This window comes from Podarcis vaucheri, assembly GCF_965113315.1.
Source record: "Podarcis vaucheri genome assembly, chromosome: 13".
In the NCBI taxonomy this organism is placed as follows: domain Eukaryota; kingdom Metazoa; phylum Chordata; class Lepidosauria; order Squamata; family Lacertidae; genus Podarcis; species Podarcis vaucheri.
The window spans coordinates 47,375,353-47,403,149 of record NC_138751.1 but is presented as its reverse complement, the minus strand read 5'-3'; the positions used below and the strand labels follow the sequence as shown (position 1 = coordinate 47,403,149).

Genomic DNA, 27,797 nt, shown 5'->3' with positions numbered 1-27,797 from the left:
CCAGCCTCGGGTGGAGCCGCCATGTTTTCCCCCCGCGTCACAGCGCGGGGCGGGCGCGAGGAGGTGCGAAGAGAAGGGGCCGCCGGAGCGTTCGCTGCCGAGACAGCTGCGGGCGGGCGCAGCTCCCAGGGGACCCGGCGGCGCGACGGTAAGGGCCGCTCTGTCCTGAGGCGGCGGCGCGACTCGGGGGAGGCAGGGTCGCTTCGGCGGGCTGGGGACTGCGGAGGGGAGAGAAGTATATCCTTCCCCCCACCTTCTGTAAACAACAAGCACCACCACACTATTGTCTATGTGGTTATAATGGGGTTAGTTTCTCTCTCGTGCCCTGTGGCGAGTAAAAAAATATATATATCTCTGAGGCGACGGTGGGGTGGGGAGCCCAAGTTGCTTCCCTGCCTTCATTTCTGCACCCTTTTAAATATGTTGTGTGTGTGGGGGGGGGGTTATTTTGTGTTTCGGTATCGTGTTTTTATTCTGTGAACCACCCCGAGAACTACGGATGAAGGGCAGTATACGAATTTAGATATTATTATTAATAATAAAATTTCACAGCTGGGTGAGTAGCCTAGCATCGCCTCGCCTGCTGCCTGCCAACCTATTTCAAATGCAGCCCAGAAACACCATGGAAGCCCAAAGGGATGTTTAGTGGTGGTAGGATATATATATGAGAAAACTCCAAGACCATAACTGAGACAAGAAGAGCTTGGAGGCATTGGGATCAAGCAGCATTAGCCACGTATTAGCAAATGGGAGATATATATATATATATATATATATATATATATATACACACACACACACACACACGCCCAAAAAATAGACGCATATATACATATATGAATATATTATATATACACACATACACATTATATATATATATGTGTGTGTGTGTGTGTGTGTGTATATGTATATATGCGTGTGTGTCTATGTATAGATATATATTTTTGGGCGTGTATGTGTGTGTGTGTATATATATATATATCTCCTATTTGCTAATACGTGGCTAATGCTGCTTGATCCCAATGCCTCCAAGCTCTTCTTGTCTCAGTTATGGTCTTGGAGTTTTCTCCCATCAGGCAAGTATGGTGTGTGGCAGTTGCGGCCTTTAAACTCAGGGCTGTTGGTGTTGTTTTGGCTTCAGGGCAATCTCTCGCCAAGACAGGCAACTAGGTCAGATGGGTAGCCGAGTTTCCGGTATGCACCCTGTAAGAATGCAATTTCCTGTGCCTAGGGATTTACTCCCAAGATGGTTCCCCCTCGGGAATCTTTGTAGTGTTCCAGTTAAATAAAACATTATCTGTACCTGCATTGTTGTATCTGTATTTCAGCTATTGCAGGACTTCTCCCCACCCCTTTTATCTTAGCTGTGTCATTTGTTTAACAGGTTGGGCTTCAGTCTGTGGGTCATATAACCTGTAATTGGGTTGTGTGTATGAACTAAGTAGTACAGTCTGTGCTCAACAGGGTTGAGGGGAGGGCAAAGGAGAGATCAATACCATTGTCGAAACAGAAGATATGAAGAGAAAATCAATAGCAAGAACGTCAACAGAGGTAGATGTACATAAATCCCAATGAGATCTGGTGTTAGAAAGTGTTTAAATAGTGGGTTGGTGGCTGAAGTAAAAGGCATTTCTGATCTTGGAAATGGTTGGCATAACACATTAGTATTTTACAAAATGTTCATTATTTGCATTAGCAAGACACAGCTCTTGTTGTTTAAATCCCTGTTTTTCAGTTGTCATTAATCTGAATTTCTTAAAAGTGTAGTTGGATTTGTTTATTTTTAAGTAAGATGAGGTACTGGGTGGACATGATTACAGGAGTAAGAAATGTTAGTGGGTGGTGTTTAGTAAACTACTGTATATGGTCTAGTTTGTTTATGACGTTAGGAAAATTAGAGTCAGGTGACTGGAAGCACTAAATCATGCAAACAGCTGTTGAGAGATTATCTAGAATGAATCTGGGCGGTGTCTGTAAAAAAAGAAAAGAAATTGAGTGAGTGGCAATACCTAAATATTGGGCTGTTTAAAACCAAACAGCTTGGTGTAAAACCAGCTTTTTCTCTTGACAGCCTCACTTGAGACAGAATAAGTGTGTTACTTTATTATTTTTCAAAAGTTATTTACAAGTAAATCGGCCCAGTCAAAGTTCACTGTTGTAATATTAAAAGAGAAGCTGTGAGCAGGTACAAAGTGTTATTGCCTAAGCACTGGGGAATCATAGTGCTTGGCTGGCTGGCAGGGGGGACAGGGCGGGACAGGGAGGTCTTCAGGAGCAGTAAGAAAAACATTCAAGTAAACCAGGGCCCCAGCACCTCTTTTTCTGGAGGTGGTTGCATTCACTTCAAAGCATCCAAGCTGTTTAGATTTTAATTGCTTTCATTTTCTTTCCATAGTCCTGCGGCATGGATCCACAGGTAAATCTCAGTGTGACCTTCCAAGGTGACACACAGAGCTTCCTTGTGTCAGATTCATCTAATACCACATGGGCTGATGTGGAAGCCATGGTGAGTTGGATCTTTGATGGTTGAAATACACTGAACAACACAGAAAAATTAATATATATAATGAAAGTTAACTCTGATTATCAGACTTCCACATTTTTGCTTGCCATGATTAGGGCTAGATGATTATATTGATATAGCATCCAAAACCGGTTTTGAAATCCATATCATTATATTGGGTTCATATTTTTGACCTGGCAATATATTGCAAATCATGTTGTGTGTGTCTTCTATGCAAAATTAGGTGGGAAAAACTGTGAAGATAGCCAATGGTTCTACATGGCTTCATCCTTATTTTAGGCATTGTGATATATTGGTATATCATTATGTTCAGCTGGTGATATATAGTGATATTGAAAACCAGATATCACCCACCCCTAGCCATGATAAGCTTGCCACTGCCTTCTGGCAAGCATTATATAAACCCCAGCCCTTCTTCCCAGTTAGGAAGAGGTGAGTGAGAATTGTCTGGCTCTTGCACAGTGATTCCTACCCCTTACCAACTCTTGAGATAGGAAAGAATACTAAAGGCTGTTTGGCTGCTGCCCTGCTGACATGGCTGAAGTGCCTCAGCCACACAGTGGCCAACCCATCAACCCCTCATCAAAACTTTCCCATTTCAAACCTAACGTAGCAGATTGTCCCTGACCTTGTGTGGAGACACAGTGCCAGATCAGTGACAAGGAAGGGGCAACCACCACTTTCAGCTTACTTACCAAGGTTTGCCAAAGATGGTGAGTCCCTGGTGATGGTAGCCATAAATGTAAGTTGAGTTCCCATTTAACTTTCTGAATTTGTGTTCTGTCGGCTCCATGGTAGCAAACAAATGAGGCCTGGCACACAGGAACTTGGTAGGAACTTCATCAGGAGCTAGATGGGGATTGGGCTACAATCCAACAAGATGGACTTTTATTTGAAGGGAGAACCTGCTAGGATCAGAGCTCATTACTCAGATCTGCTTGAAATACAGTGGTTCCTTGATTTAAGAACAGCTTAGTTTATGAACAACTTGGGTTAAGAACACTGCAAACCCGGAAGTAGGTGTTTTGGTTTGTGAACTTTGCCTTGGAAGCAGAACATGTTCCACTTCCTGTTGAGTGTGTTCCATTTGTAAATTGAGTCCCCCGCTGCTATGGGAAAGCACACCTTGGTTTAAGAAAGCTTTGGTTTAAGAACAGACTTCCGGAACGGATTAAGTTCGTAAACCAAAGTACCACTGTAGATCAGCACCTAGTATTGAAAGTGGCAGGAAGTGAACAGATCTCTGCAGTTCTGCTGCTGAAAGAGAAGTCTGGCTGAATGCAAATCCAGTGTTGCTGTCTGCCACAAAGTAAAAGAAATGCCCACTTACTCTGCCTCTTGGCTGAGGGATAGTTTGGCTGGATTTTATCGTGAGCTTGCTTTGCCCTTTGTACACAGGTGTTTACCTTGCTTGTACACTACTGGCTTGCAGTGAGTGGAGCATTACATGATTGGTGCAAGGTACAGTTTCTCTGGAGAGTCTGGCAAATATTTTTGGAATATTATGGTACTTAGTCCTCAGATTCTCTGGAATTTCATATTGGCACTCTTGAGAATCTGTTATTATTTCTATTGCCTTGCTTGTAGCCCTAATGGCTGCAAGGATAGGCTTAAAAACATGTGAGCAGCATCTGATGAAATCCTGGGCACTGGGGGCAGGGAGGATGGGCTGCTAAGCAAACTGTCCAGTGGTCAGCTCGACCTCTTTCTCCCGTCGCCTGCAGAAGCTCCGTCCGGGCAGCCAAGCTGGCTGGCGCTGCCTCTGCCATGCAGCCCTGCACCACAGCGGGCGGCTGCAGCGACACGCCTCCTTCACACACCTTTGCTTGCTTACTTACCCCGAGATTGTTAATATTATTATTAGTAGTATTATTATTAGTGTTTGTATTGTTTTGTGCCCCCAGAAGCTGAGTGCGCATGTGGAGGTAGATGGTGGAAGGACAAAAATCCTCTTGCCTCTCTTTCTCTCTGCTTTCCCACCAACATTTCTCCTCTTATTCTCCCTCCAAGTCAGGCCATTGGGGAAATAGTTGTAATAATAATAATCTTCCTCCTGCCACCGCCGCCCTGGTGCCGCTGTGGGCTAGAGAGCAGAGCAGACATGTTCGCTCTGCCTACCCGCTTCACGAAAAGCGGTGACGGCTCTTTGTCTAGGCAGGGAGGAAGTCTGTTTCGCACCACCGGTGCCAGCCCTTCGGCAAATGAGGCAGGCGGCAAACCGAGAAGGGGGGTGGGGTGGGGAGGAGGACTACTTTCCCCCCTCGCCTCTTCTTCTAGCCCCCCCCCCCCCGGTGCTGCTTCTCTGGAGCCGCCATCGGCCGTTTTCTGCATATTGAACTTGCTGTTCTTTTCTCCATGGGGCAATTGTGGGTCTGTGTGTGTGTTGGGGGGTGGCTGAAGGATGAGCAGCTTGGTGGTGTGTGAGCTTGTTTGTTGAGGAGCCTTCCCCACCCCGCTTTACTGCGCACTATTTTAGTTTATTATGCATGCCCTTCCCCAGCCCCATTCTTCCCAGTGTGCGCAGGAATTCGGTCACTCCCCCCCCCCCCAAGGTCTGAAAAAGTTTGCTGACCCCAGGCATAGCAGCCTAGTTCACTGCACTTCCATTCTCTTGCAGGTGAAAGTCTCATTTGAACTGAATGATATCCAGATCAAGTACCTAGATGAAGATCAAGATGAGGTACATTATCTCCACAGTTCCTGTGTAGGGTCTGTTTTAAATGTGAAAGTTTGGGGAGGAAGGTTTACGGAGTCTGGCACCGTCAATTCCCTATAAAGAAACTTGCATCTCTTACAAAATAGCTTCCTTTCTCATCAGTGAACGCTTGTTCTGTATTGGGTAATATTTAGTCTTTGGGTTTTCTCAGTCGTGAAGCCTGTTTTAACAGAATGGGGATTCAAAGGAGTCTGAGAATAATTATCCTGAAACAAAATTTGCCTACAACAGGAATGGGGAACGTGTAGCTCTCCAGATGCAGTTGACCCACAACGCCCATCAGCCGTAGAACGTAATGTCCAGTGGTTGGGGATGATGAGAGTTGTAGTCTTAAAACATCTGCTGTGATGTTCCTGTTGCGTAAGGTGTACTGGCTCTTTTCCACTGTATGACGTTTTCTGTCTACATTGGATCAGTTGCACGTCACAAACTGAACACCATCCTCTAATGCCAATAGGCCTGGTCTTGCTTATCCCAGGAGAAGGGAGATGAGTTATTCATTTTTACCAGAAGTCAGTCTTTCTGTGTTCAGTGCATTCTGGTACCTGCCTCTCCACATTTCTCCATTGCTGAGAACCGACATGCTAAGATTCCAAAATGAGGAAATCTTGCTGGGCTGAGGAGAGGCTAGATCTCCTATTGCAAGTTATTATTGGTGTCATTGTCATTGTGTAGAGAACTTCAGAAGTGAAGTCTGTAACATTCCTGCCCAAGAAGAGCATTGTGGATTATGAAAAGCTTTTATGTGTTGTGTTAGTGGGAGATTTGCAGCGTATAAAACTTGAATAAAGTCTGTCTGGTATGTATCTGTTGCCCTGGGTCTAATCTGCTGAATCATAGCCTGGGTGGAGTTACTGGGCTGGACAGTGCCTTAAAGTATGAACCTACTTTGTGGGGTGGTAAGAAGAAGGGAAGCAAGCTAATGATATGAAGGAGAGTGGCTAGAAACAATGGGAGTGGTGACAGAAGCCAGGCAACTGCTCTGAAATCCTGGATGAGAAATCCCCTTTTGATTTTAGGGTGGTGAATGTGACCAGCAACAGGGAATAAGCCTTCATTTGTGCTTGATTTCTTTTCACAGGTGTCTGTCAATACCGCAGGTGAGTTTCTGTTGCTTGCCTGAAACATCTGATGAGGATTATCAGCTGCATTTCTCTGAATAAAGCCTGCATTTTTATATCCTGTAGGGGGAAATTTGGGTACAAATAGTATTGCACTTTTTATGCGCAGGAGAACATGCCTCACTTTCACCACATAAAGAAGTCTGCATTTAGTGAAGTTACAGGGTTTTCCTAGCAGTTCTCCTTTACAGATAGGAAGTAGCCTTTCTCACTGCAGTGTTCCTGGTTCCCTTTATGTAATTATACTTGAGACTAGCAGCCAAAGATTTAACTGGCTCGCTCAAATTAAAATGTCATCCAGTTCCTGCTCTACCACTTTGGGCTCTCCACACAGCCTTTTTTCCCCCACTGCCTGTCTTTCCTACACCCTTCCTCGCTGACTTTGCATCTCTGACTCCACTCCACTCATACAAAACAGTTGATTCCTTTCTGTTCAGTGACATCACAGCAGCACAGCCAATAGCAAATGAGAGCAGGACTTGCAGGCAATAGGCAAGTGTCAGTTTTTTTGTTTTTTGTTTAGTCTCTTAGCATCCTATAAAAATTTTTATGCCCTTGTGAGTCAGTTAGGCTCAAGTATTTACACTGTTTAAGGTCTGAGAGTGCCAAATGCTTGGTTTTTAATAAACATTAGAATTGAATTAGAGCTGGAGACCGGAAATGGCCAGATCCAAGTATGTATTAGGAATCGTGGGAGGTGTGACGTACTCGCTTATAAGCACCAGTAGTTAGCATAGGTAAATGCTAATTAAATTAGGCAGATTTATGAAGTTGTGTATTAGGACAGTAATCCTAGCCAATCAACGTGTTAATTGAAACGTCTAATTCTACTGGCTGCAGTTCAAAGCATCAAATGGTATATTGTTGCTGCTGCCCCTATGGAATAACCTGGCATGTTTTGCTGCTGCTGCTGCGAACTTCCTCCATTGTAGACTCCAGCTTGTATGTATGCGTAAACAAACTATGTATCATAAAGACACCACAGACTGCACTGTGTCCTATTCCCAAAAGGAAACATGGACCCTGGTTAAGCTCCTGGAACCTCATGCGACGTTTGGCATGCGTCGGTGGCATGTAATATATATTTGGGCCTCACTGACTCAGAGGCTATAAAACCTGAATACTTCCCAAACTGGAGGAAAGCTGAAATGTGTTGTACTCACACAATCCAGGACACTGCAATGGTTATTTTCTTTTCAAGTTGGAAACTTTTTTACATATAAGATTTGAAACTCAGGACATGGGTTGTGGTTTCATTGATAGCAGTCAGCATTAAATAAGTCCCTAAGTTCATGCATTGCAGAATGAATGTAGGAATTTCCCTTTCACATCCTTGAATGGGCCTTGAATTGGGGGGAAACGGGGTTTAACCCAGCGGCCAGAAGGAAACCTAGTGAGTAGCGTACAATACATTCACGTAGCATAGGATTAATGTAGATGTTGATTTATAAAATGTGCAAAGGTGACTTTTATTGCAAGTCTGAATACAACAGAACTCACTGTGGCTTTCTCTCTCTTTACAGAGGAATACGAAGAAGCTCTTAAGGTAACGGATGTGATCAGCATTTATGGCTATTTTTGAAACAGTACAGCTACAAAATCCTGGGCATTCTTTGGTGTGGGAAGAATCTGTGGAAATCTCTTCCTTCCACATTTCTCAGGGTTGTCAGGTTTTACTAGTGGTTCTATTAACACCCTGTGCCTTAAGCTCATTGGGAGTGATGTTGTTATCTCTCGGTTGTAGGAGCATTGCTCCCACATAAATTTCATATCTGAAGCAGAATGGAGGCGGGGGCAAAGTTTGAAGGCCTCCTTCACTGGTACTTCTGCTTGTGAGACACTCTTGCTGCTGTCAAAAAGAATTTACATATTTTTCTAGCCAAAGCTTAGTGTAATGCTAATAGGCCTACCTTGCATGAAATCTGCAGGGGGGGGGGGGAGAGACCCAGCGTGGCATCCAGTGCACTCATTTTTTTGGCACAAGGATTTCTGTTTGCACCAACAAATTTAGCAAAGGAGGAGGTGGAGGGGACATTCTGTTGTACAGCCAAAGGTCATTGCACTGAAGGTTGCATATAACCTCCCTCCACCCCCCAAGTTTGTAGCTCAAGTATTTGCTCTGTGTCTGTCATGTTAAGCCTCGCAGGACTGTTCCTGTAATATTAAGCATACTTGAGAAGATGGTGCTTGAGTCACGATGTTACTTGTACTTCAGTGTAGGTGAAAGCGGCTACACTTAACACACACTGGTGCATTCCAGGGTGCTGTAAAGTTCTTGCGAATCCACACTACGCTTTCGTGATCACTTGTCTGTGCACTGATCTCCTCTTAGCTGGACTGCTGTAACTCCACTCCCAGTTGGCTCTCCAGTTTGCTCAGGACACATCCGCTAAGCTCCTCTTTTTCTGCTATAACTCTGATCACATCACCTTTCCCGACATTCTTATGCGTGCTTCAAGGTTCAAGGTCTCTCTCTTACCTATAGCATTTGGATTTGCAGAGTACATTGAAGCCTTTCTTTTTGTGGGTGGGTGTTTCACCCTCCAGGCCACCCTGTGTGAGAGATCCTTTTTACTGTTTCCATTTTACAGGCTGGCAGAATTAAAGCTGAGAAAAGTGAATTGGCCAAGGCAATGTGCATCAAAGCAGAATTGTTGGCTTGTCAATTTGCCCCATAAAGAGACTTGCGGTCTTGTGGGCGCGCTGTCTAAATTTTGCCTTTCTCTTCTAGAAGTTAACCTTAGTTTGCTCCTGGCCCCTGCTTTTGATGGATATTTTTCATTTCCTGACACTGTTCCTAGGGTTCATTTCTACATGTTTACCTTGCCAGCTACCTTTGGAAACAAACCAAGGCAGCATTCCTCAGCCTCAGATTCAGAACTTCTTGTTTGCTCTGTTTCTGAGGTTGTGTGCGTGTTCGTTTTATTCTAACTCCAAACAGCTGTGTTTCCCCTGAACAATAAGAGTGACTGACTCAAGGTTCGCATGTGATTTTCATTTTTGGCTTTGCCTCTTTAAGAAAGCCCCGCACAGGATTCATGGGGAAGCGTGAGTGCATGTAAAAGTATATTTATTGCAAGCTCTTTCTTTAGATTGCAGTGAAACAAGGCAATCGGCTACAGATGAATGTTTATCAAATAAGCGCTCCTCTGGGCATGCCTTCACAGCAAGCCCCCGAGAAGGCTGAGAAAACCCAGAGTCCCAGAGATGGGAGGAAGCCCCTTGCCCACTATTCCATGCTCGCTCGGACCTTGGCTCAGGACAGAGATACTGGAAGAGAGAATGAGAGGAGACAGGTAGGAACAAAAGATGTGTGTCCCTTGGGCCCCTGGAGCCATCCTGTTTACCTGATGCGCTAGAAGCATGTCAACATGTTATGCGCTTCCAACGGATAGTTATAACACAGCTCCACATTACACCCTCGCCAGCAGTGGCAAGCAGATATTCTGCCTTCTGTAAACTCAAAGCTGCGCTGTTGAGAAGGAGTGGGAAATGCTTGCTTGCCTCTGGCTTTTCCACGGCTAAGGCAACTGAACACACAAGACAGATGCTCAGGAACTGCTCTCCACAAGTAGAAAGGTGCTGCTTACATTCTGCTTTGCCAGAAGAACGAAACTCCTGTTCCCAGCGGGAAGTTGGTGTTCATCTTTCTTTTGGAGGAAAAACACTGTGTCCTGCTTCAAAGAATGCGTGTCGCTGTTTGCTCAGTCTCAAGTTAATTATGAACTGTGCACAAGGAAGTTGTGTGTTAAGTTGTGTGGCTGCATTCCCCCCCCCCTTTTTGTCTCCCCAGAGTGAGCAACATCCGAGTGAGGCCCCTCCTGAGTGGTTCACCAGCTATTTGGAAAGGGTGAGTTCCTCTCTGCTCTTAGATTTCTATTTGTCTTTTCAGACCTTGGGGAAGGGGTCATTGGAGGGTTTCTCAAGCCAGACCATGAGAACCACAGATTTCCACGCGCAAACACACACTTGTGCTTCCTTAACATAATGGAGCTTGGCCCGCAAGTTAAAATTTGACACCACACTACCCTGGATAAATATCCAGTGCTTGGCTCATATTGTTAAGAGGGCACTTAGTTGATCTTAAGTGTTGTAATGGGTAGAGGAGTGCATATGGTAATCAAAAACATATAAATATGGTGATTGTCCTGGGTTTCATAACAATGTACAGCGGCACCTTGGGTTACATGCGCTTCAGGTTACATACGCTTCAGGTTACAGACTCCGCTAACCCAGAAATAGTACCTCGGGTTAAGAACTTTGCTTCAGGATGAGAACAGAAATCGTGCTCCAGCGGCACAGCAGCAGCGGGAGGCCCCATTAGCTAAAGTGGTGCTTCAGGTTAAGAACAGTTTCAAGTTAAGAACGGACCTCCGGAACGAATTAAGTACTTAACCCGAGGTACCACTGTATGTGTTTGTGGCCAATACTATTTTGTTGTCATCCTACGTATTGCTTCCCAATCCTACCATATCTCTGCATGCACCACTTCTGGGACAGGGGAGCAGAGTAGAAGTACATTTTAGAGAAAATCTAGGAGACTTTTCTTATGGCGCACCTCTTCCCCTTTCCAGTTCCGGGAGCAAGTGGTTCAAGAGACCGTTGAAATGCTTGAACAAAAGCTGAGTGAGAAGCTCCTCCTTTCTGGCCAGCTCCCCAGCTCCTTGAGCAGCGCCACGCCCCACACCCCTGCAAGCCCCTCTGTGCAAGGAAACCCCTTTGACTGGCTTCTCTCCTGCAGTAACTGTCAGGCCTCTATCGTGGGCATTCGCTACCAGTGCAGGTAGGACATGGGCAGAAGGGTGAAAATGCAAATTATACAGCTGTGTTGGTTCTTTGTGTCCAGAATGTCCGAATTTGGCATCCAGAGACTCCAAGGGGAAAGCAAGGGAGGGTGTGTTGTAGTTATGTAAAAAGTCAGAGTTCTAGTCCTTATGACCAAAATTATCCAAGATAAATATTGGAAGCATGTTCTGTGGATTGGGAGGGGAATCCAATGACCTTTAAATCCCCCTTTTCATTGGCACTTCTCCCCTTTTAAAAAATTTGTTGTCTTCACCTGTTTGCCTTTCTTGGTTTTTTTATACTTAAAATAAAATCTGCATTAAGAAAGGCAAATCAAGCTATATCAGCAAGTTGAGGAATTCTCTTACTGATGTCTGTCTCTTCCTGATGCTTCTTCATTTTGGCAACCGTGAAAGGGAGATGTAGATGACAACAGAGCTCAGCTGCAGGGCTACTAAAAGACAAGAGCTTTGCTGTTTACCTCCACCACCATCGTCTGGTAGTAAAACTGGTTATCCTTCAGGGGTCAGTTTCTCTTCAACTTTCTGGGTCCTTTACCCACTCAGTTTCCCAGCCGCCAGCCTCCCATCCAAACTTATATTTCAGTTCTCTTTCAAAAGCTGCAGTGTTTTCAGAATCCTGTCGCTGGCACCTTCACACTAAGCCGTTAGAATGTTTGTGAACATGTCATGGCAATGCAAAAGCTCAGCCAATTGGGGGCGGGAAGGATGGTGGAATAGCTCACAAGCATGGTAACATTTTATGAGAAGTGAAATCTTTTAGCCTGCATGCTAACAGAATTAAAATTTCTTTTGTTTTATTTCAGGCTTTTCTCACATTTGTAATCACATCTTAACACAAATTGATTTAACCAGTTCAGTTAGTAAAAGATGAAAAAGCTGTTGGGTATCTCATAGCCTTTCCTCTCTTGACAGTGTGTGCCCATCCTATAGCATCTGTGAATCATGTGAAACAGGGACATATGCCCACGACCCTAACCATGTACTTTTGAAGCTGAGGAAGCCAGTATTGTGTATCTCAGAGACATATAATCTTGGGCAGTTCGCTCCTCGCTTCGCCACTCTGGAACAAGCCAGGTAAGTAGCCCATGCTCTGCAAACTGTGAGTCACCTTGGATCTGCCTATATATTTGGGGTGTGTGCTGGTAGTGGATAAGCACACAATTATGAAAACTAGTAGAGGGATACCTAGAGGCCTGCAGAAAAAGATTTGGTTCTAAGTTCAATCATTATGTAAATTTCAGTTTCCACCTGGCATCCTGTGTTCTGTGGCTTTCTGTCTTCAAGCTTCTTTTGCCTACCTGTGTACAATATGCAAGGAATGCAATGTGAATCTAAACTGCCCAGCACAAAAGGAATAGGGAGGCAGGAGGATGCAGAACAATCAGCTGGAATTGAGAGATTTTTAACTGAGAGGGGGAACCAAACATTGCTTGTCTTCCAGCATTTCCTGATGAAATGGCTGCTGAGTTGAGGGTAGGAGCCTGATGGAGCTGATATTATAACAGAGTGTTTGGAGAGGCCCAGCAGTTCTTTCTCTTCCTCTGTCCAGTAGGCACCCAGGAGCCTACTGTGTAGAGCAGGCATGGTAAACCTGTAGCCCTCCAGAGATTATTGGACTCCCAACTCTCATTGTCCCTAACCACTGGCCTTGCTGGCTAGGGCTGATGGGAGTTGAAGTCCTGCAAACATCTCAAGGGCCACAGGTTCCTTGCCTTTTGCGTAGAATTTTCATGTCCCCATTTGCAATGAGGTGCCCCACTGGCACCCGAGAGACCTTTGGATGTGACGCTCAGCCCAGCTGAAGGAAATGGCCTTGACAGCCACTGCCTGCCCCCCCCCAGCAGCCTGGGTCTGGCTTTAGGTGTGCAGATCCGCCTGTAAGCAAACCAGTCTCTGCTTTCGACCTGCGCAGGCTTCAGAAACAGATGGACAAGCGCTTTCTGAAGGCGGAGAAGCAGCGCTTGCGAGCAGAGAAGAAGCAACGCAAAGCTGAGGTGCGGGAACTCAAGAAGCAGCTGAAGCTGCACCGGAAGATCCATCTGTGGAACTCTGTCCATGCTCTGGAAAACGCTGGCTTGACAGCTGCCAAATCGGAGAGCCTGCAGCCCAATACGCTTCTGTAAGCAAACTGAGGACTGAGCTGCATGGGGGAGGCAATTTTATCTGCATGTTTGGAGCACTTCTGGGGGATGCTGCGCCCTAGCCAAGCTATGGGCTATTGTGAATCTCTGCAACGTTTCCAACACTTGTCACTTATTTGACTCCCTGAACCCTGGAGTCACATGCAAAGCAGCACCAGCAGAATTCTGCTAGCACAGTGGTGTTTCTGTTTCCTCTCCTTCCCCCCACCCCCCCACCCCCGTCTTGTGGAGCTGATCTTCAAGGCACTTGTGGGGCTACAGCAGAGAGGAGGGGAAAGTTACTGTGTTTTTCGCTTCATAAGTTTTTAGAGGGGGAAAGCAAGAAAAAAAATATTCTGCGCAGAGCATGTAAGCGGCTCTCGCTTTTCTTGCTTTAAAGCAAGCAAAGCGAGAGCCGCTTACATGGCTTCTCTCCCGCTTTGCACAGCTCTCACTTTGCTTGCCCATCCCTCCTCCCGCCTCGCTGTAAAGCGCGGTGACGCCGGAGCAAGAAGAAGAGGAAGAGACACTGGGACAGGTGCTTTGCTTGCTTTACAGCGAGGCGGGAGGAGGGATAGGCAAGCAAAGTGAGAGCTGTGCAAAGCAAGACAGAAGCCATGTAAGCGGCTCTCGCTTTGTTTGCTCCCATCCCTCCTCCCACTTTGCTGTGAAGCCAGCAGAGCAAGAGGCGCTGCGCAACTCTTGCTGAAGCCAGCAGAGCAAAAATGATAGCTGCGCAGCGGCTCTTGCTCTGCTGGCTTCACAGCGAGCGACGGACGGGAGCCATGGCTCTGGCTGCGGAAGCATCCCTCAGCTCACGACTGCAGCGGTAGCCGAGGGATCCCTCTGCCGCCCAGTGCATTCGCTCCATAAGACGCACAAACATTTCCCCTTCCTTTTTAGGAGGAAAAAGGTGCATCTTATGGAGCAAAAAATACGGTGCATTCCACTAGCACAAGTTGCCTTCACTTGCGGAGCAGATGCATTGGTTAGCGCCCCTGGGATTTATAAGTTGGGCTGCTGAGGATCCTCTGTTCAAGATCCCCAGTCCCTTCTTAGACCTACAGTGGTGCCTCGCAAGACGAAATTAATCCGTTCCACGAGTCTCTTCGTCTAGCGGTTTTTTCGTCTTGCGAAGCAGATTAGCGCTATTAGCGGATTAGCAGCTATTAGTGGCTTAGCGGCTAAAAGGCTATTAGTGGCTTAGTGGCTTAGGAAAGGGGGGAAAGCGGAAAAAAATCGGAACACTCGCTAGACGTTTTCGTCTTGCAAAGCAAGCCCATAGGGAAAATCGTCTTGCGAAGTAGCTCAAAAACAGAAAACCCTTTCATCTAGCGGGTTTTCCGTCTTGCGAGGCATTCGTCTTGCGGGGCACCACTGTACCTCTCAAGAACAGTCTGCTTGGGAGAGTCAGCGGTAGATTGCAGCTTAGAACTTCTGTTAAATGCAGATCCTTTAAACTTTAGATCTGCCTCCCATAAGTGGAGGGAGTGAACTTTCCTTCTCTCAGCCTGAGATAAGCAACTGTACTGACTTTCCCCTCTCTTTGTAGTCCCCTGCAGGGCTGCCCAGTCATTGTCCCAACGCTGAGCGCTGCCTTTGTGGATGAGAACCTTCCTGATGGAACTCGCCTGCACCCAAGGACGACCTTCATCAAACATTGGCGCATGAGGAACACTGGCAACATGGAGTGGAGCTCTGACACTAAGGTGCGTTCCAGTGCTTAAGGTATGTGCTGGAGCTGAGATCTCCCTGCAAGCGATGCCCTAGTCCCCACAGTTTCTTCAGCCCAGATTTGTAGGTGCTGTTTTTGGTTACTCAGCAGCAACAGAAAGACACCCTGCAGAAGCACAACATACAGTGGACCCTCCGGATACGAACTTAATTCATTCCGGGGGTCCGTACATACCCCGAAAAGTCCGCAACATGAGGCGCCGCTTCTGCGCATGCACGCGGCGCACAGAGTGCTTCTGCACAAGGTGTGCAGAGCGCTTTTGCGCATGCGCGCGCAGCGAAACCCAAAAGTATACGCTTCTGGGTTTGCTGCCTTCGCAACCCGAAAGTTACGTAACCCAAAGGTAGCGTAGCCCAAGGGTCCACTGTACTGCTTTCTTATTATTCCACAGGCTTCAGTACAGAGCCCTGTTGCCATCCTTTGCCTATCACCGCCTGTAAATTATTTGGGTGAGGACTTGGTTTAGATTCTCAGCCAGCCAACAACTGACATGGGGCATTGGCCAGACTCCTAAAGGTGCAAAGCCCAAAGTTCCTTTGGGTCCAGGGCTGGGGAACCTTTGCCCATCACCTCCCCCCCGATGTTGCTGGACTACAACTCCTATCATCCCTGACCATTGGCCATGATGGCTGGGGCTGGAGGGAATTCTAGCCTAACAGCTACAGTGTTCCCATCCTTGCCGTAGTTGTTCATTTTTGCTGCTGAGCATATCCAAAGCCACAGGATTGATTTAAGAAACACAGGGAAAGCATTGAGAAGCAGATTTTTTGTGGAAGGCGCAGTAGGAGACCATGTGTCTGTCAGATAAAATTGCTCTAACTGTGCCCCACAGCGCACACATTGCTTCTGAACCCGTTCCAAACTTAACCTGCCCTAGGTTGGGACACCATTATTTTAAAAGATATCTGCCCACCCTCATTTATCAAGTTGACCTAAAACAATATGGGAACAGCCTTAGTCCCTCTGCCACCTTTGTTTGCCAGCCTTTCGGATTTTTTGTCTCCAAAGCTGTCTAGTTAATTCCTTAGAACAGACTTGAGGGGGAAGCTAGGTTTAAAAAAAAAGTTTTTTTGTTGTGGAAAGATACTTGCGGTGAATGAGGCTCCCTTCACATGCTTGGCTGGGACCAGGAAGAAGTTAATGGCCTTTTGTTTTTCTCTCTGTCTCCATCCTTCAGCTGAAATTCATGTGGGGGAACTTAACTCTGGTGTCCTCGGACAAGAAGGATGTCCTTGTGCCCTCCTTGCTGCCTGGGCAAGAGGGGGTTGTCTCTGTGGAGTTTGTAGCTCCTCCAATGGAAGGAACCTACACGTCTCATTGGCGGTTATCGCACAGAGGGGAGCAGTTTGGGCCGCGCATCTGGTGCAGCATTGTGGTAGACCCCTCCTGCAACACAGACTGCCCAGAGAATAGCAAACGGGGGTCCAGTTTTTCCCAGAAGGGCAGTTCCCATTGCAAGAAAGAGGTGAGGCCCTTATTTTATATCCCTGAGCCTGTGTAAGTTGTTGTCCCCCCCCCCCCCAGCTCTGCTTTCTGCTTACCACCTTCCCTTAGATCTTTCTCCTCAGGCCTCTGCTGCTCTGCTTTCTGCATATATATTTTCCCACTCCTTCCTTCAGCAACAAGGTGTATTCAAGTTCCTCGGCTAAATTAGCTCACTTTGCTCTTAAGACTTTTTGAATTATTGCCAACAAATCACTGCTGAAAGGGTCGTTTGTATTTGCACTAATAATAGTATGTGGTGCAATATAACGTTGGTAGCACTGTGTATATCATAAACTTTCATGTAACTACCTTCCTTCAGCCGCCATGCCTCCAGGCACCCCTAGTTCCCTCCCTCTCTAATTTCAAATTAAACTTTTACAAACTTTAAAATATCCAATGACTTCCCTTCTTCTCCTTCCATGCTTCATATATTTAAAGAAGAGTGGGAAAATATTTATTGAATACAGTGGTACCTCAGGTTACAAACTCTGCTAACCAGAGGTTAAGAACTTTGCCCCAGGATAAGAACAGAAATCAGCAGGAGGCCACATTAGCGAAAGCACGCCTCAGGTTAAGAACCATTTCAGGTTAAGAACGGACCTCTGGAACGAATTAAGTTCTTAACCCAAGGTACCACTGTATATGGAAAATAAGATTAGAAAGTCTTGAGTCAAGTCTGTGATGTCATAGCGGTTTAGCCAATGGCAAGTTGGGCCTCCCAAGCAGCAGAGATAAGGCTTGTGACATCCATTTAGTAACTGTGTTCATACGTATACATGTCTGTGTTGCTTTTTCTTGGTCTCCCTTCTTCATCGAATTAAAAAACACTCTCTTTGGGCAAAGAGTAGATAACAGTGGTGTGCACTGGCCCCACAAGGTTTTGTTCCTGTTGCCTCCAGGTGGGGCTGGGAATGACTTCTATTGCAAACCCTGAAGCCTGCCTGTGTGGGCAGCACTGCGGTAGTTAGACAGCTTCCCGTGTTCCTAAGTGGAACATGAATGTAATTGATCAGATGTGAAAGATGCATCTCTTTCTGTGGGAAAAGAACAAACACTCTGTATCTTGCTTTCTATGTGGCATTTATTCCACCAGCAGGATTTTACAAGATCCTGCAAACATTCTGTTAGTCCCTGTGATTCGTTTGGTCTCTTGGCACAGCCCATAATTAAGCATTTTGTATTTTTTTTCACTGCACCCCTTTTGCCAGGAAGCTTAAGCAACAAAATGGAACTCTAGTGCCCAAGAAACTGTCCTGTATGTTGATGGCACAGTAAAAAGATGGAGTTTTTGTTTGCCCTAAGTTAGGATGAGGCTGCTCGCCTTAAGAGTCACCTCCACGGTCCTTTCACTGTTTCTCTTTCTCCTTGTAGGAAAGACCCTCAAAGTTCAAGGGGCAAGCTCTGCAAACTGCTGATGGTGCCACGACGGGAGGTGTGGCTGGCCGAGCTGCTCCACCAAAGCTGAAGAGCATCCTCAGTGCTAGAGAGTTCTACATCCCGTCAGTTGACCTGCTTACAGCTCAGGTAAAATGTCAGGTGTGAACCAAGCTTGGAGGCGGGGCGAATTCACAGAAAATCTATAATTCCGCATTTGTTCTGCCCTTCAACACCAAAGATTCTGCAGTGAGGCAAGGCTGTTTTCTCTTAAACTTCATAAAACTTGGTGTCTAGCTGACCAGGCATGGCAGAGAGGGACGGAGATGGATGTCGCTCTCTTTTTATCCCCTAATTTGAATGCTTTTGTTTCCCTCCTCCCTCCTAGGATCTGCTCTCCTTTGAACTGCTGGACATTAACATCGTGCAGGAACTGGAGCAGGTGCCACACAACACTCCTGGAGGTAAGCATCACCCCAACCCCAGGAGGCCTGTCGGTGGTAGTTGTGAAGGGCACATCCTTGCCCCGTCTGCCCTAGAGATGCAGGTCTAGCACTCCATCCAGGGCCAGTAGGAGGAGCTGCCATCGTTGGGCACCTGTCGGGACCCATGCTTCAGTAGGAACCCCTCTGTCAGTCCCCAGAGACTCCTGGTCCTGCTCCTTGCGGTTCTTGCTTGTTACCTGCCCCTTTCCGTGGTAGAGAAGAGACAAAGGAGGCTTGTCTACTCAGAGCTTTTCACCAATAGGTCCCAAGCTTCCACCAACCTGGGACTGGCACTAGCTCCTCTGAAGACCAGGGCAGATTCTGAGGTCGTCTGTGCTGCTTTGAAGCTGTGCTGAGGACTGTACCCCGATTTTGGCTTGCCTGTGGGCCATCATTTGCTTGCCTTGGACTCTCTGATTGCTTTGCCTGATCAGATACCATTTAGGGTTTTTATAGTTCTGTCCGAGACTGCCGGCCAGTCGAATCATGGGCGCCCAAAGGCGATTTAAGCCTTCTGGCTTAAATCTGAGCTGTGTTGCCGTACTGAGCATGTGGGGTACATTTCTTTTGCCACTAAGTAATTAAAGGAAATCCCTAGCACTTTCTGCCTATTTGGAACAGTTCCAGGCAGGTTTGAGTTCCTTCACCTGCACAACACTTGAGGCAGTCCACAAAAATAGTTTGGGGACTCTCAAGAGCAGGTTCCTGTTCCTTCCGGTGGCATCTTGCTCTTCCAGACATGACTTGCTGCATGTCACTGCTGCCCCATGACAGTTCCTTGCTGGAGAAAGCTGGCTGGGACCAGATAGAGGAAGAGAGCAGGGGGAGAACATGTAAATTTGAAGCCTGAAATGGGGTGTTACATTTCTTCTGCTTACAGGAAGGGACAATAAGCTACGCTTCATCCACTGCCAGACTAGAAGGTCTTACTTAGCCTGTCTTGTGTCTCTGAGATTTCACCAGGCTCAAGTAATTTGAAGCCTATTTCAGCTCTTCCATAAGTCCTAAGAGCATATGTATTTTTCAAAAATGAAAGCTGAGATTCTTAGAATGCTGAAATCCACACCCAGTAATAAATTGTGCCCTTGCTTAGTTGCCTTCATTTGTTATTTTGAAATAATGGACCTTCCCAATTATCTGGTGATCTGAACTGCATTGGGCTCCCATTGTTTCAAGTCTCTGTATAATAATTTGGGTTGGTTACTGAGGATGAAGATCAAGCCCCCAGCTTCTAGGACTGCTTGAGTTCTAAAACTTGCGGCGAGTGCTAATGAGAACATTGCATCCTACAGATGCCCAGGCAGGGAAAGGGAAGGCTGAGAATCCGGCTAACTCCGAGGAAGGAGAGGAAGACATGAGTGGGACCCAGTTTGTTTGTGAAACAGTAATTCGTTCTCTCACCTTGGATGCTGCGCCTGACCACAGGCCCCCACAGAGGAAGGAATCGTTGCAGAGTGAGTGTTTAATTTGTCATCCTGCTGAGCGCATTACGTGTACAGAAAAAGCTTAAGCCGAACTCGCATTTTGATCGACTCCTGTGTTTTTGTTGATTTAGGTTCTCTACAAGCACTACAGGACAATGCCCACTGCAGCCCAAACAAGGACCCTGTTAGGATAGAAAATGTTCCTTCTTCAACACTACAGGAACCAGAGTCCAAGAATCAAGGCATAGAGGTGGCCCAAGAACCTGAGTTTGGTAAGGAGACTAGAGTTTGCTTCTTTGAAAGAGAGACCAAGACTGACAGTATCAGTCTCTCTGCCCCATGGGTGGAATAACCTTATAATAGATCCCCATGTTCAAGAAGGATAAATTCAAACTGGAATAAGTTCAAAGAAGAGCATGATAGTGGGGGTGGTGAAATCTTTCTTAGGAGCCAAGATTAAGAGCTCTTCCATTAAACCTGGATCAGGTTTAAGGTGCTGGTTTTGACCTTTAAAGCCCTATACGGCCTAGGACCCTCGTACCTACGGGACTGCCTCTCCTGGTATGTCCCACGGAGGTCTTACGGTCTTCAAACAAAAACATCTTGGAGGTCTCGGGCCACAGGGAAGTTAGGCTAGCCTCAACCAGAGCCAGGGCTTTTTCGGCTGTGGCTCTGATCTGGTGGAATGCTCTGTCACAAGAGACTAGGGCCCTGCGGGACTTGACATCTTTCCGCAGGGCCTGCAAGACAGAGCTGTTCCACCAGGCCTTTGGTCAGGGCACAGCCTGACCCCCTCCTCTGGCAAGCTGCACAGAATTTTGCTTAATGGTTGCCACCAATTTGATTTTAATTAATTTTTATAATGAAATGTTTTTAGAACGTTGGATTATTTTGATTGTTGTTAGCAGCCCTGAGCCCAGCTTCGGCTGGGGAGGGTGGGATATAAATAAAATTTATTATTATTATTATTATTATTATTATTATTATTATTATTATTATTATTTTATTTTATGTCTCCCAGCTTCTGTTTGCAGCTCTGCATTGCTTAGGCTGATCTATGTAAGTGAGCTATAGGCGACAGGACTGTACTTTTTATTGTTTTCCAGCCGCACGAAAAGGCTTTTGTGGAGAAAATCTTATTTTTATGGTGCCCAATAGGGCAAAACAAATTACATTGAGGAAAAGATTCCTGCATTGCAGTGGGTTGGGTCAATAGAAAGGGGCTGCAGTCGTCTTTGTAATCAAATTGTTCCGCTGCTTCTCCTAGAGGAACTCCTGCTGCAAGACGGGGCGGAATTGAGCGATGGAGAGACCGAGGATGATGCCAAGGATGAAGTCTGTAGCCAAGCATCCTCTTCCTCCTCTGAGGATTACATCATCATCCTCCCAGAGTGTTTTGACACCAGCCGCCCTCTAGGCGAGTCTATGTACAGTTCTGCACTCTCTCAGCCCAGCTTGGAAAAAGTGGCCGAGGCCTCGGCAAGCCCTGCGGCAGAGAACCAACCCTCAGCTCACAGTATCAACGACATGCTGACCACCTCGCAGACACTGGACGAGGTGCCTCTGACCCCTCAGATCCTGGAACCACAGCCTGCAAGGTACCAAGTGGACCCGGAGCCAAAGTGTGCTAAGACTTCTTTGTCTCTGTAGTCATAAGCAACCTTCAGAAGGAGATAAAAAAGGGGTCGCCTGCTGAGTTTGGGCCTAGTGTGCCAGCCAACCAAAGCGCAAAAATCCAAACGCAGGCGAAACTAAGTAGGGTGTGTTACTAGGGAAATGGCTTGAATGTGTAGCGTAGACATATGCTCAGGCTTGGTGGGTGTGCTTTTTCTGGATATTTTTCCCACATGCCTGCTTTTCTTCAATTTTTTAACAATAGATATCTGGCCCCTCCCCAAAACAGCAGCTCCCAAGAAACAAGTGTTCCCAGTGGAGAGGACGCCTCTTGGTGGGTTCCAGACCAAACCAGAGAAGGTACTGTGCTATGATTTACAGGCTGATAATTGGTTAGCAACTGCTCCTGACTCAAATCATTAGTTTTACAGCCCACCCTCTTCCAGAGCCTCAAGGTGGGTGGTGGCAAATCAATGAAAGGTGCTGCTTTCATTAAATAGATTCAATGAAGGGTAATGCTGTTCCCCCGCGGGTGGCGCTGTGGGTAAAACCTCAGCGCCTAGTACTTGCCGATCGCATGGTCGGTGGTTCGAATCCCCGTGGCGAGGTGCGCTCCCGTCGTTTGGTCCCAGCGCCTGCCAACCTAGCAGTTCGAAAGCACCCCCGAGTGCAAGTAGATAAATAGGGACTGCTTACCAGCGGGAAGGTAAACGGCGTTCCGTGTGCTGCGTTGGCTCGCCAGATGCAGCTTGTCACGCTGGCCACGTGACCTGGAAGTGTCTGCGGACAGCGCTGGCTCCCGGCCTATAGAGTGAGATGAGCGCACAACCCTAGAGTCTGGCAAGACTGGCCCGTACGGGCAGGGGTACCTTTACCTTTACCTTTAATGCTGTTCCCCATTAAATTTCTCTGATAGTCGCTATTTGGTTCTTTCCTGCCAGTTCCTGCTCTCAAGCTCCCAAATATTTCTCTTCTAGTGGTCCAAGGAGCAGATGTTCCCGAACCTCCGCCTGCAGGGAATGTACATAGCACACCAACATGTCCAGAATTCTCCAGGTAATATAAGCTGGGTCAGGATGGGATTTTGTGATCCGGTTGGCAAGTGGTATCTGTCCTATTTTTCGCTGAAAAATAAGTGTCTGTTTCTGTATGCTTTGAGATCCCCTCCCACTCCTACCCAAAATGCCCACTGACAGCTGTGTAAACTTAATTTATGCTAGGCAAGATGTGCTCATTGAGTTGCAAACTGCACTGTGCAAGTACGTAGGCCGGCAGTGACATTTTTATAAGAGATGTCTGTTGTTCATAAGTGGACTTGTACCAGTAGCAAATAGATTGGTATTATCTGACTATCTTTTTTGGTTTTACCTGCCTTGTTTCTTTCCTTGCATCTTATTGCTGTTTTGTTGTATTTGTATTATTGTGGTTAGTCTCCCCTGAACACCATTTTGGTAGAAAGGCAGGATTGAAATTTAACAAATAAAAATTTGGCCCATAGTGGGAATTCAGCAACTTGAACACAATAGTTTTTGTTTTTTGTTTTTTTTATAAGGGGCAAGCTTCTAGCTAATATGGCTGCTAGGATGGGCATGAAAATGAATGGGAAATGCCTTGTGAAATCTCAGAGAGGACGATTACTTCTTTTCATTTAATACCCAACCCCTTTTCTCTAGAACTTTTAATCTAGCATGCAAAGGGTTCCTGGGCACTTGTTCCATCCAGACATAAAACCTTCAGCAAGTTTTCTGTATTGTATTCATTCTGTGGAATCTCCATGTAAAAGGCTCTAGTATCAGGGTTGGAGATCTGCTGCCATTCTAAGTACAATGGAACCTCATGTTATGGACAGGACACGTCCGTAACACGGAACTGACGCGAGCCGAAGCGCCGTGTCTACACATGTGCACAGCGCGATTTAGCGCTTCTGCGTGAGCGGCAAAACCCAGAAATAACTCGTTCCAGTACTTCCGGGTTGCCGCAGTACGCAACACAAAAACACGTAACCTGAAGTGGACGGAACATGAGGTATGACTGTAGATTACATCGATCTAGATGAACCACCTGCCCACCTAGCAATTTGAAAGCACGTCAAAATGCAAGTAGATAAATAGTTTACCTTCCTGGCGGGAAGGTAAACAGTGTTTCCATGCGCTGCTCTGGTTTGCCAAAAGCGACTTAGTCATGCTGGCCACATGACCCGGAAGCTGTACGCCGGCTCCCTCGGCCAATAAAGCGAGATGAGCACCGCAACCCCAGAGTTGTTTGCGACTGGACCTAATGGTCAGGGGTAGCTTTACCTTTACCTTTAAATGGGCCAGTAGGCTTATTTGGTATAACACACTGTCAAATGTTGGTCGTCACAGGATCATGGTTTTCTTGGTACAGAATTTTTATTTATTTATTTTGGCTCAGGCACATAAGACAGAAATCCTACCTTTTAGCACTCTCTTTTCCTGAAAGATTTGGCCCAAGCAGTGCATCCCATTTTCCTTACCATTAAGCCAAACCCTAGCATGTGCCCCGTTAAGACAGCCTGCACGGTTCTTTTACTTTTGTTATTTATGTCCTTTAATTGCAACTTAACTCTGCAGGCACACCCATGGGAACAGCCTCGCTGGTGACCTCGTGAAAGGGGCCTTGTCAGTGGCTGCCTCTGCTTACAAGGCGCTGTTTGCCGGACCGCCCACCGTGGAGCAGGTAGGCAGCTCCTTGGGATGATAATGCTCCCCCTGGAATGGGCAAGAAAGGGATCGGAGCAGAGTTTGCGTATTTTGTCTCTCCACTGTCACACTGCAAGTACAAATTTGGTGTTACATGCACGTGAAAACAGGCTTCTAGCTTTTGTGGCTGCAAAATGAACTTGAGAACTTGTGGCACCAGGGATTGCTATGTCCAGGAGCTGGATGCTGGCCACCAGATAAATATTTCACGTTTAAATGTTGCTTGGGATGACAAGAAGGTGTATGTCCCCATAGTCAGATTAGACTTCCTCTGATGGAAACCTGGACAGAAAATAGGGAAGTTTGTTTTGGGGCAGGTAGGCGAAGAGGTCAATTGCTGGTGTCTCAAATCAGCACTGGATGGCTCAAAAGACTCCGGGTTTGATGCTCTGATCTCCAGCTCAACCTTGTAGTTGTGGATTCCTTGGAAGCCATGGGCTAACAGGAAAAGCAAGGAGGAGGGTAGCTTCCTAAAACAAGGGTTGGGATCTTGAATGCTCACATGGGCCTTGCCCATCTGGGCAAGCCATTTTGAAATGGCTTCGGAAGACCTGCAGCATCACACAGATGGCCCTTGGCTCCAGCAAGTTGGTGCTGTATCATTTCATTAGGACAGTCACCTGCCTTGTTCTATCAGACTGCAGCCATGAGCTGCTTTCTTCTTTGGACTGGTTGCCACTAGCCTCCTGTGTCTCACCATTCTCCAGAACCAGAGTGGAAAACCTTACTCGCTCCCATTGCATTCTGGTTGACTGGTGCTCTCTCTTCCCTTTGACGACAGCTGGGCAGTGGGAGAAGCAAGCACACGCAGTCCTCCGTCTTGTTAAAAATTAATAGATAGCGACTGCGAAAGGAACTTGGCTGTGTGAACAAAGGTGGAGCTACCTTCCCACCCGCTCTATGCAGTCAGAGAGGAGGGGAGATGGGGAGGGCAGCAAGGATTCCAGAAATCCCTTAAATCGCAAAGGTAAAGGACCCCTGACAGTTAAGTCCAGTGGCAGACGGCTCTGGGGTTGCGGCGCTCGTCTCGCTTTACAGGCCGAGGGAGCCGGCATTTGTCTGCCGACAGTTTTTCCGGGTCATGTGGCCAGCATGACTTAGCCACACCTGGCGCAACGGAACACCGAAACCAGAGCAGCGCACAGAAACGCCATTTACCTTCCCGCCAGAGTGGTACCTATTTATCTAATTGCACTTTTTGGCGTGCTTTTGAACTGCTAGGCTGGCAGGAGCTGGGACCGAGCAACAGGAACTCACCCCATCACAGGGATTCGAACTGCCAACCTTCTGATCAGCAAGTCCAAGAGGCTCAGTGGTATAGACCACAGTGCCACCCGCGTCCCTCATAGTGCTGCAGAAATAGGCAGGATCAAAATGGGGGTGGTAGCTTCACCCACCAGAGTGGTGTGAAAGCCTTCTGTTATTGAAATGCTGCTGACTGTGGAGTGAGTGGGAAGAGTAACCTGTATATTTTGTCCGTTGTGAAGATAAAATAATGGGGGGAAATGGGTTTCCTGAAGGAAAGGTGGGATATGAATATAATTAATAATTGCCAAGATAACATCCTCTCCTGTGGAAGGTGGGGATTTATTTCATGCATACAGATTGGGAAAAGCATTGGCAGAGAACCCTAGCTGTAAGCATGCACATTTCCTGGTTTTGATCGTTCTCCTCCTTCCATCCTTCAAGGCTCTTCCTGTGGCCACCGAGGAGCAAATGAACCCCTTCCTAGCCAACCTGAGCGAGATGGGCTTCTGCGACAGGCACCTTAACCTCAGGCTGCTACGGAAACACAACTGTGATATGTCCCAAGTTGTCACTGAGTTGCTGCAACTGAGTCACAGCGATTGGTACGAAAACCAGTATTGAACCTTTTCCCTCACCGTGCTCATTAAAACCTGAGCAGTAAATGGCACCAGCAGCTTCCAGCTCCCTTCTGTTCCAGCACAGCAGAGATGGCTTGGCTTCTGTTTCCCATTGCATCATGGTTCATCACCACCACTACCACCAGTATCCAATGACTCGGGCGCTAGGATTTCTTTAAAACACTAAGGGTTGTTCCTTCCCCAAACTGGCATAATACCAGATTTTGTTGTAGTAAAAAGAGGTGAATGTACACACGAAATACAAGTGAGCTGTGTTCCTAAGAATTTTAGGGCTTTTGTTCATGAGCGGCAAGCAAGCAAGAACCACAGACTTGAGGGGACTTCCTGTATTGTTCCTACCCATCTGGTGGTGGCAGCGGTGGAGCTAAACTAAAGACCAGCTATTCCCGATTCTGTCCTCTCATGAAGGCGGTGGTGGAGCTGGCTGTCCTCTAGTTTTGGAATCATGCATTTTGTTGGAGCAATAATTCCACCAGCATTTTCATGTTGTGTTTTGCAGACGCTACCTTAAAATGCATTCGTCATAGTCTAGCTGTTGGCGTGCTTGGCCAATCCCATCAAAACCTAAATGCTGCTGTTTGCTGTTAGTTGCTGGGAGTGAAATAGACTATGAAATGGAGCAAAGCCGGTAGGAAGACTGGGTGGGTGGTTCGCCATAAAAATACCAAAACAAAGAGCAGTTGCTCCTCTTGTGTAAATCTTTAGAGGTATTATTAATAGCTATTATAACTTAAGTATTTGATTGACACATGGTCAAGACATGCTTGGTGGGGGAAACGACACAAAACTATTTTTGTAGACCCATTCCTCTTGTTTAGATGAATAGACTCTCACATCCAAGATTTCTGACCCACCCTGCCCAGCCAGTGGACCAATTTTTTATTTTTTTATTTTTTTTTGGGGGGGATGCACATTTTTAAACAAAAGTTGATTCAATTTAAACACGTTAATAAAGCCCTTAAATATGCATTTGCATAATATTGAGCATAAAAGAACATGAGGAAATGCTGGATCAGAGATGGCATTAAGGGAGAAAGTTTCCTCCATCCCATCAGGGAAAAGAGACAGAAGGAAGTTCTGCCCAAACCCCATTGAATAAACAGGATGTGTGCCCATTCCAACTGGATTATTTCACTCTCAGGTGCTGCTTTGACTTTTCAAACAATATAAAAAGAATGGCTGCTATCGTTTAAAAAAAGACACACCTACCCTTGGAGATGTGGCTGAACCCATACCTGTTTTTTGTGTGTTGGGGCAAACACAGGTCTGTTTTTTCCTGCAACTTTGGGCTAATATGATTGGGAGGGAAAATTCAGAAATGATGGAAGCGATTCAGACCCCTTTTTGCTTTAGAAGAGGGAAAACAAAACAAAACGAAACACCTACTTCTGCAGTGCACTGCCTTTCCCCACCCTCATTTAACTTGTGCATGGAAAGCTACATATCTCCGATCAGAGATCTCCAGATTAGGACTTATTTTGCTTTGGGTTGATGGGTGAGAATCTTGGTATTCCTAGGTAGATCATATTGTTTGACTTGAATTAGTTCTATTGCTACCAATCCTATTGGCAAACCTCTTGTTAACCCTGGTAGAGAGATATTTCTTTTTAGGTTTCATAAAAGCTGAACTTTTCTTTTGTTGGCTTCATATATTTTATGAGAGGGGTGCATGGGTGATAATTTCAAAAAGTGCAAATATTAAGATCTTTGTATATTGCTTAGAATAAACACTTTGAACAGTCTTTGGGGTGTGACAAATGTTAAAATAAAGTATACATTAAATAA

At 46.3% G+C, this 27,797-nt stretch overlaps 1 protein-coding gene across 2 annotated transcripts; it reads left to right on the top strand.

Annotated features, from left to right (window-relative positions):
- NBR1 (NBR1 autophagy cargo receptor) lies at positions 1–27,797 on the top strand. Of its 2 annotated transcripts, none has more exons than XM_082194766.1 (21): positions 1–148; positions 2,396–2,506; positions 5,142–5,204; positions 6,322–6,340; positions 7,885–7,907; positions 9,454–9,657; positions 10,155–10,211; positions 10,936–11,144; positions 12,082–12,243; positions 13,082–13,288; positions 14,842–14,998; positions 16,202–16,489; positions 17,881–18,033; positions 18,272–18,347; positions 19,661–19,822; positions 19,924–20,064; positions 21,060–21,390; positions 21,672–21,766; positions 22,384–22,462; positions 23,998–24,103; positions 25,816–27,797. In XM_082194766.1, the coding sequence occupies exons 2-21, from the start codon at positions 2,405–2,407 to the stop codon at positions 25,993–25,995; spliced, it is 2,814 nt and encodes a 937-aa protein (XP_082050892.1). In that variant the 5' UTR covers positions 1–148; positions 2,396–2,404; the 3' UTR covers positions 25,996–27,797. The 2 variants fall into 2 exon arrangements, with proteins under 2 accessions (XP_082050892.1, XP_082050893.1); XM_082194767.1 differs by lacking the exon at positions 1–148 and adding an exon at positions 178–183 and having other exon boundaries at positions 2,395–2,506.

What these genes read in the sequence shown, in the direction of transcription:
- NBR1 (XM_082194766.1), top strand. Translation starts at nt 2,405, where the DNA reads ATGGATCCACAGGTAAATCTCAGTGTGACCTTCCAAGGTGACACACAG. An exon ending in GGCCCAAGAACCTGAGTTTG is followed by an intron (nt 20,065 to 21,059) that starts GTAAGGAGACTA and finishes TGCTTCTCCTAG; the next exon opens with AGGAACTCCTGCTGCAAGAC. An exon ending in GACCGCCCACCGTGGAGCAG is followed by an intron (nt 24,104 to 25,815) that starts GTAGGCAGCTCC and finishes CCATCCTTCAAG; the next exon opens with GCTCTTCCTGTGGCCACCGA.